The sequence below is a fragment of the Bidens hawaiensis genome, unplaced genomic scaffold (genome assembly GCF_021521415.1).
Source record: "Bidens hawaiensis isolate Kalapana, Puna unplaced genomic scaffold, B.hawaiensis_p1.1 tig00039795_1, whole genome shotgun sequence".
NCBI classification, from domain to species: domain Eukaryota; kingdom Viridiplantae; phylum Streptophyta; class Magnoliopsida; order Asterales; family Asteraceae; genus Bidens; species Bidens hawaiensis.
Window position 1 is genome coordinate 17,952 of NW_027497010.1, and position 10,101 is coordinate 28,052.

Genomic DNA, 10,101 nt, shown 5'->3' on the forward strand with positions numbered 1-10,101 from the left:
AGAACCTTTTGACCAAGCCCTTCGCGATACGCGATGGGCTTGTCCTTTGTCCCATCGCGTATCGCGATAGGACAAGAAAACAAAATTTTCCTTTTACCCTTAGGTTTGGATTTTGGTATATTTGGTCCCTTGACTTTGGAAATTTGACGTTTTCGATTAGAAATTTTCATGATGTTACATTAGGCTTGATGAATTTCAAAGGCAATAAGACATAATAAAATTTTCACTATTCAACATTTTTTTTAATAGAACCATAACGAACACCTGCAAGTCCCGAATCTGAATCACTGCAGAAAGATAACACAATCTTCGCGGGGATCAAGACACTCACGAGCTCGTGTATGACTGGGTAATCACTTTTCTGCCTATCATTCGGAGAGATATATGTGGAGACATGCACATTTCAAAATGACTCTCAATAGTAAATCGAGTAAGTTTAATATGTATCACTTCTACTTTTATACACCATGGAAAGCTACCGTACCAAACAATGATTGTTCTAAAGTCTTTTAAGCCTAATAACTGCACCTGTTAGGCATACAAAAACAGTTTATCTATCACTTTCCAAAGGTTTGATCAATTTTCAATATAACACCAATTTTGAAACTTCGTGAGAAGCCATAGACTGAAAAAACACAGGAGTATCTCGTAACACGAGGGTGCGGAATCCTATACGTATACGATACGAGTGTTTACACGAGCAATACGTAAATAACACGAAATACGTAAACACAAATGATTACTTGTTATATCACGATGTAAAGAAACAAACACACCAAACAAGTACCACGTCAGGTTACAAACCAAACTGCCAAAAATCTACCTAGGGAACGGCCGAAGTTAAATATCACGACAACTTCGCCTTAACACCCTAGGCGAAGTTGTCCCTAACTTCGCCACTTAACAAGTTCACCAAAACCATAAACTATACTAACATGTTCAATAAAACATAAGAACAATGTAACGATTACAGACACAATAGACACGAGATAAGTGAACTACTGGCATCATGCACCAATAGAAACCTCTCTTTCGGTACTTTAAAACACTCTTTTATGATCGAAAACGACTTAAAATGAACTTCAGGGACCCAAATCGACAATTAATCAAAGCTGGAGATCAACCCCACCCCTAGGGGGCGCCGCGCCGCACAACCACTAAGGGACAGGGTGGTCGCGCAGCGCTTAGGCCTATCTGCAGTGTTTCCCAGCTCGTTTTTGTTGTTTTATGCCTTGTTTGACCAAATTAACCTACCCATTTGCATGTAAACTCTTGAAAGAAACACTATCCACAAAACTTTACTCTATCCCTATAAAAACAAGACCATCTCACTCATTTTTGGTTGCTCCTTCTTCTCTAAACTCTCTCTCAATCTAAGATCCAAGTGTTCATCTTCAACCGCTTGTTAGTTTGACTTCTCAAGTTTAAACCAATGCTAACCTTGTTTATAACTAATTCTTGTTACTTAAAGCTTTATATTATAACTTGTTTAAAACATACTCCCCTTGTAACCTTGGCTTTCCCTTTTTCGGCCATGTCGGTTTAGGTGTAATGCTAGGCAAGGCTTCATGGAGAACTATTATAGTCCTTGATAAACAATTTAATTTATGCTTTAATTTTGTTTAAGCTTCTTAATATTGTTTAGTTCTTAATTATTTTAGTTTCCAAATCATTTTAATAGTTCAATGGTATTTGGTTATGTGGTTACCATCTTCGGTTTCATTCCGAGTCAAGGACCGAACCGAAAGCAAACTTTCGTTTAACTCTTTATTAAATTGTTTTTAAAACAAGTTGTATGTAAGATTTAAGTGTTTAATCTTTTATATTTACATTTTCATATTTGTTATTATATTATGGATTTGTTGAACCCAATGTTGGTAACATACCAAGTCTTGGACCAACCAAACATGACAAACTGAACTAAACCGAGTTCACTCACTTAAAAGTTAAAACACACTAATTGTGTTTCGGGCCACCGAATCTCACATTTTCTTTTTAAGATCTTTTACAAACTAATTATAAATGTTTTCTTAATGTACTTGGTATGTCGGATCCAACTTGATCTTATAACAAGCTTGGACTGATAAAACCGAACACTCGCTTAACAATGGTGTTTGGAGTTTCTCCTTAATAGAACTTCTAACATTAGTAAAGTCTTTGTTTTAAATAATTTATCTCATGATATTTATCACTTTAGAATGTCGGGTTCAGATTTGACAATTTATCAAGACCTGAACCGACAAAACCGAACATTTAAAATCCAATTTTGGTATATCTAACAAGGATTCGTGCACTATTGCATTAAATCAATACCCATATATTTACTTAACAAAGGTTAAGTAAAACTTATGGACAAGAATACCGAGACCCGATTTCGAGCAAACTTACATTTTCAAAAACCATTACTTTAATTTCTAATGTATTTACACTTTAACCCTCAAACTTTAATTATTTATCTTACTTCATGTTATTTTACTTTAAAGCTTTAAGACCATCTACTAACTCAAGACCCTCTCAATCTAGGCCTTGCTCGTTGAACTTACCTTTCCGTTTTACCGCAAACTAATCCTTCAAGTTATTTATTTCATGTGAGTAATCATACTCCCCCTTTTTACGCTTTTATACTTTTGGGGCTGACATGCGTACCATATTCAAACTTACTTGTTTTATGATCTCATTATCAAATCCACAATTCAACATTATGCGTTCGTACGGATATTTGCTCGATCTTTGTTTATGCCTCAAATTGATTATGTGCACGAGTGTTTACTTTTATGTTGTTGTTGAGCCTCAATAAGTATGATCATACGCACCCTAACTACTTAGCCTTGTGCTAGTAGAATAGGGTCTCATTCTCCGAGTATTTTGGTTGTTACAAAATAGAAAGGAGCCACTGTTATTTACTTTGCATTTACAATGGTTGTTTGCTTTATTTGATTTACACATATGAATTGTGATTTTTGCCTAATTATATACATAAGTCAAAAACTAGTGTATTGCTCACCAACATTCATGTTTATCAAATCTATTTTTATGCATGCTACAGGTTTACTTTTGATTTCTTGTGAAGATTGAAGACTCATCACTTAGATCATACCTTTAGGATACTTTAACGAATAATGTGTTGACGAAATTGTTTGTATTCTATCGTGAACAAGTTGTATTTGTGATTATTGAATGAAATAAACAAGTTGAGTAAAAATTATCACTTTAATAGTGTCATAGCGTTTTGAGCAATCCGTTGCATCCCAGCATGTTCCACCGCCTTTGGTGGGGGTGTGACATCCCTCCAAAGGAATAATATCTTCTGTCAATATTAGAGTTTGTTATTTATAGATAAAATCGTTTTGTGATATCATTCCTATTTTGTTGTAATCTCATTCCGTAATATAGGATTCTAAATGTGTATATATTATTTGTAATATCAATGTGAAGAAAGCACTTTTGATTGCAAATATCATTTGTTTATAAGAGGAACAACCTTACGATCGATAGATTTGTTCGCTTGAGCACGAAGACTGACACACGAAATGACACCGACACAAACTATATTTGTCTTTGCGAGTTTGCTAGAGTCTAGGATGGGTGGACCACCAACTTTTTACCTACCAAAGTGCTCACATAGTCTCTTATAGAACTACTGGATGATTTTAACTCAAAGAGGGAGATGGGGTTCACTTCACTATACAATATTTCGTGTAGTTTGACTTCGTTTAAGTGTTGTATCGAGTTAATGTTGTTAAATTGTGTCGAGTTTGCATATGAGATGATAAGAGAGATTCTAAAATTTAGATGGTTGTTGGTATTACATTTACTAAGAAATACATTAAACTTTTCATTCAATTAGTTCTAATAAGAGAAAATTATTATTTACGTCCCTGAACTAATTGGGCGGGGGAACACAAATTGTGCAATTTGATTTATGAGGGCACAACGTGCACCCCCGCCAAATTAGTTCAAAGACGCAAATCATAATTTTCTCATTCGATAATATTCCATATGGGTCATAAACATTTCTTCAAGTCCTCCCACTTGATATGAATCCGACTTCCGTAACTTCATTGACCCCCTTTTAATCATACTAATTTCATGCTAAATTCATATTAGTCTCGTGTTTCATTTTCATGATTAACGCATTGACGTGTCAATAATTATCAGATTTACTTATAGGTATAGTCATAAGAAGTACTCCGTATTACTTGTTACCTTATTAACTACAGAGTTTTTTTTTTAATGCTAATAATTATGGAAACAATTATGTTCACATAATGGCAATAAAAAAACATAAATCCTTAATTATTGTTCACATCATGACAATAAAATCATGATGTTAGATTAATTAAAAGAAATTTGATTGAGCAAGAGAAAGAAGTTAAAGTATCTAACATTCCACATGTATAGATTTTTTTATATACATATAGCAAATTTATATTTTTATATAAATGTTAATGGGTATGAGAAATTGATAGTGGGGTCTTGTATATGGATGTCATATTTAAAGCAAATGAGACTAGTAGTGGTGTTAATTTAGAGAGTTTTCTTTATCAGTGACTTCATATCATTTTTGCCTTTCTACTTCAAACCATTCATTTCAGATTTGAAAATTAAAACCGTTGAGCTTTGTACGTCATGCCATTAATACACACAAAATAGGTTCATTTTTTCTTCCCTCAACATTCCCATCCTTGTCTAGTTTAACACATTAACTAATAAGAAAATATATACATTTTATCTTAGCCAAAAGACTGATAAAGGTATCAAGGTGCGTCAAAAATATGCATATCCCTATTAGGTTGGGGAGTTCATTCCCATGATGGACATAGATGTAGATTTAAAAGTGAGATTAAAGGATATGTATTATCCGTTTGAGAAAAAAAAAACTATCGAATACCTATTCATATTGGGTGAACGAGTATCGTCATTCCATACACTGACACAACAACATCATACTTAATCGCGTAATCTTTTGTGATACGTACCACATCCACTTCAAGGCCATGCACCCCACGATTATGCAGTGCACGTTTCCATCTGATCATGTAGCTAGTTTCTTCCATATCTTATTACCCTTTTTGACAATGGTGTCTTCTAGTTAGTGGGTGGTTACGTCAATTGTGTTCATGTTCAACATTTCCTTTTAATTATGTTTTTGTAAGCCTTTAAAAGTGCTTGAAGTTTATGATTGAAGGGTAAAAAAAAATGTTTAAAAAGTTGTCAATGTTCTTTCTTTTATTTAGTTTCTTGGGAGATTAGCTATCTCGAATTGGATTTTATTATTATGTCAAATTAAACCTTGTTTGTTCATAAAACCAAGTGAAGGGTGGCTTGGGACCGGCAAGGAGTGAAATAAAACAATGGTTTTAGGCCTCCACTTCTCTAGGGCCCTCGAATTCTATAAGTAACAAATTATGTGTAAGTATTCTGATTTTGAGATTGTTTGACGATAGGGTTTATAGTTTATGATTAGAAACACATTTTCTTACAAAAAAGGTCCCGAACTTATTATGCACTTAAGCTCCAAAACGAATTTTGACAGCCCAGAGGATGACTTATGTTGATCCGGCTTTTCACAGAAGAGAAAACTTAAGGAAGACGGGTTAACAACACACAAAGATTAAATAATAAAGAGACAAGGTAGGTTTCTCAGTAGTCTATAACGTTTGTTTCTTAAAAACAAACAAAAGATTGAAGCAACAAAATAAAAAGAGGAACAAACCACAATCATATTCATATTCATTGGAACCAATTCAATTATAATATACTCTTTTGAACAAATTAGATTAGATGAGTCGAGTTCCGGCAACAAAGCTGATATTTGTATATATAGTATTTTTCCTTACTTTTTGCAACAAAATGTGTATCTTTTATGTGGCATATTTCAATATTACTTTAGTCAAGCAAAAACAATCATCCTTCAGTTGACTTGTAGTCTTAACATTGTGAGTTCAATGATCATTGGATGATAATCAAAATACACTCATAAGCGGTTGTGAGTTAGCGCTCATCCTTTAGTCGCTAACGTTGCTTCTTTTTGTCGATAACTTACAAATATGTAAAACTTAAAATTCTAAGATATTCTACAGTATGTTGCAAGTACGGTAACTAACCTTTTGTCCTTGTATTTTTAATAATTATTATTTTTAAGGTTTAGTAAAAAGTTAAAAACGTTACTGTGTGATGTTAATAACTATGGCCAACAGAGCCAGAAACCCGGCCGTGGTTTGGAGAAAGCCAGATGACCAGACCCAATACCCGAGATTAGGAGATATAGAACCCGAAGACTGGCCCTTAAGTTGTGTATCGGGTTTCAGTCATTATACATTCGTTTTCCAGTCCTGCGCTATAGACCGAAACCGAAGTTTAGTAGCAACCTGTTCAATCCGATGGTGCTGTTCGAATTCTATGCAGTCATCTTTCAATCGAAAACTTTCATCCCTAAACATTTCAAGGTGCTGTACTCTATTTTGTCAAGCCTGGGCCGACTATGTAAAAAAAATTTTTAACTAATATCGGGTTTCGATTTAATGTGGCTTCTGTAGAGTACAAACCCAAACCCGACCAAAATCAGAAACCGAAATAGAAGATTCAATTCTAGGGTCTGTTATGTCAGGTTTTGGTACACACCTAATTGTGCTCACCCCTAGAATATTAATAACTTTTACGTGAAATGATTGCCCACCGAATATATAAGCAAGCAAAGTATAAACTCTGGGGTGCTGCTACAAGAACAAATGCTTCCTTAAAAGTTAAAACTATCAAAAAGGAGGAAACAAAAGGAAAGGAGAAATACTTCCTCTCAAAGGTTGAGCTTCTGAGTATATATAATATATAAATAACTATTTTTAAACAATTAATAAAAATCAAACATGCCTGAGCCCGATCCGTACTTGAAAATTTTCTCATGAGCGAGCTCAAGCTTTAGATATAGCTCTAAATGAGCATGCTACCAATTGCAAAGTTATCAACTTACCGTACAAACTTAAAACTTACGTTGACCGATAAAGCTGTGATGATCTCATAGTCAAACGGTATCGAACAAATTGTTGATATGGTGCAATTTGTACAAGATATTGTGTATAAAATGAACTTTGTACATCCTTCATTTTCTTGTATAATGAACAATGGAATCAGACATTCCTATTATTGTCAACCTGTGCATCACCCGAAGCTGATTCCTTTCCCGGGAACTGAATGCTTGGTTCCCAGGAAATGGAATCAGAATCTGCGACTTCTGTAATAACAGTGTCACGTGCAGCACTAGCGGGAACTTTGGGTTTAGCAGATTGGCATCAGTGATTCCATTGTCATTCTGCAAATCATTCAGTTCTACTTTGGAACCAGAATCAGCATTGCCAGTTTCTTTAACTATCGCGTTCTATCCAGTATCACGTCTTTTGAAACGTTAGGGTCAGATTGTTTGTCTGATTCCCTTTCGCGATGATCGGATTTCACTTTCAGAAGGGTTTCTAGTACTGGAATCACCATTCTGTTTGGCTGTGTTATTTGATTCCAGTTCCAACGATTTACTGCCTGCATCACAGATAAGAAAACCAGTGTCAAGTACATTTAAAAGTTAAATGGAGAAACAGAGTTGACAATTTTGACACATTACTCAATGTATATGTGTGTTTTATGTAAAGGAATCAAATAAAGAAAACTGACTAAACAGGACCCCACTGAAAGTCGGTTAAGCTTTATTAATGCATACAACCTCCAGAACCATTCAAACCAAAGCAAGTCGGTCGGTTTGGCCGGTTAAAAACCCAACCCGTTAGGTCTGGTTCGAACCAGCCATGTAAACCGTACGCGCCGTTTAAACCTTCACTATTTATATAGTAACATTTAAGTTTTTTAGCATGCAGTCATGTATATGTATTATAATAAACTATTTATATAATTTGCATACAAACTAATGATATAAATTTTTTTTGAAACTGGTTCAAACTGCCAAACCGAACCATGAAACCGGTAATATTGGCCGGTTTGGTTTGTTGATCCCCAAAACCGGACCGTGAACACCCCCAATTTTGTATTAAGATTTAATTCTTAATTATAATAATATTTTCTTGTATCAACTTATCATGTTTAACCAATATAAAACGAAAATTAGAAAATTGTTCGTGGGTCAACCGAACCCAACCTAATACATCCGCATTCAAACTGTTACATTCATGTCTAACCCTAAAAACCCATTTTGACCCATTACCAGACTGGACAACCCGCCCATATTACCACCTCTATCAAGATAATTATGTGAAAATGAGGTTTTGGTTTGATGATAAACCTGTCTGTGAAGTTATGTTGGCTCTTGAGGTGCCTTTATTCATTAGCGGCTTATATAACATATCGGTTCCGGGAAAAACCAACATATTAATGGACCTCATTTCTTGTTTCTCTGATTTTTCAAGCGGGCTGAAGCCGAAAGCATTAGTCCATGTATGCAAATGTTCTTCAATGGCGGGAATAACCAATTTCTCAACTTTTAGAGAGGAGAGAGCCTGAAAAAAGATAATGTCAAATTCTTTCCCAAAATTACTTTAAAATTGTAAGTATGATAGGAGTAATACACAATAAACAATGCAATATATATGCACGCACACACACACACACACACACACAATCTCCTTACTGATTCAATGGCATTCAATAAGCGACGACACATGCCTTGGCGTCTATATGAATGGCGGGTCCCAATGAATGGCATCTCTGCTAGTTGGGTCCCGTGTATCCTAAGAATATTATCAAATATAAAATTAATAGTTTTATTAATAAACAGTGTCTGAGTATTCACACACACTAAAAAGCAAACTTTTAGAATACTAATAGTAAAGCAGGCTACCTGATGGATGCAGCACAAATCATTTCATCACCCTTGTCCAAAATGGCTGTGAAGAAGCCACTATAGTTCAACCGACTAAAGTTTGATCTAGAAGATGTATATAAAAAATATCAGCTAAGACCCAGAGAGTTTGTTATAAGTAAGATATATACACAAAAGACCCATCCCCTCTCCCCCCCATCAACCAAGTCAATATCACAAGAGGTGAATTCGACCCTTTTACCAATGAACGAGTGGACTTAGGGTTGTCTTTTATCTCAAAATTTTAGCTGAAAAAGAGAATAGACACATTGAATGCCTCAAAATCTAGCACATACAAACTCCTAAAATATTTTTTTCAAATATTTAGTTTAATACTGCATAAACATTGTTTTTTTCTTGCATATAAGTGTTTTGAGTGTCAGCCCAAACCAGCCCAGCTAGAGGTATAAATGAGCCGAGCAGCTCGTGAGACGTGAGCTACTCTGAATCGTCTCGCTAGAAGCTCGAACTGAGCCGAGGTTAGACGAGCCTGAGCTCGAGCTCGAGCCCAAGATTCACTTATCAAGCTCGACTATGATACTGAGCATAAACGAGCATCCCATTTATATATCCTTTGAAATATATTAAATATATATACATAACAATTAGTATTATATGTAAAATTATGATAAAAATAACTGAAAAATATTTATTATGTTACATATAATATGTTAGAATCATAAATATATAAAACATAATTATAAATGTATATAAACAAAACAATTAAATAACTACTACATAATAAACGAGCCAAGCTGGAAAACCATTCACAAGTCAAGCTTGAGCATTAGAAATAGAGCTCAAGCTCTCTCAAATTAAACAAGCCGGGCTCAGGCTCGGCTCGTTTACACCCCTAAGCCCAGCCCAGCCCAGCCCATCTGGATCCGTACTAATTAATAGCCAACAGCTTACCCACAATTGTAGACAACATTATGAATTAGAGAAATCCCACTTCTGCTGTCAATAATAGGCAAGAAACACTCATCCATAACAGACAGAGCAACTGCCAGTTTTGAATTGGATTCTACTCTTTGAGAAAAGTTGACAGATGACACATCTGGCAACGGATCAGATCGACGAATGAGATACCACGAGAATCCTGAATCCAATTCATGTTTCACCCACAGAATCTTCTGCAAGCGATTGTATACCTACATGTAAACCATTGTATTATATTAGCATAAAGATTCATTCTCTCTAAATTGTATAACATTTACCACTAGCTAAAATATTCTCTAACT

At 34.9% G+C, this 10,101-nt stretch overlaps 1 protein-coding gene across 1 annotated transcript; it reads right to left on the bottom strand.

Moving 5' to 3' along the window:
* Nucleotides 1-7,394: 7,394 nt before the first annotated feature.
* LOC143591523 (increased DNA methylation 1-like) lies at nt 7,395-10,011 on the bottom strand (the record flags this gene model as incomplete). The annotated part of the gene is made up of 5 exons (XM_077071706.1): nt 7,395-7,530; nt 8,285-8,498; nt 8,630-8,729; nt 8,840-8,926; nt 9,773-10,011. Coding segments are annotated over 5 exons (762 nt in total), but the record flags the coding sequence as incomplete, so codon positions are not given.
* Nucleotides 10,012-10,101: the final 90 nt, after the last annotated feature.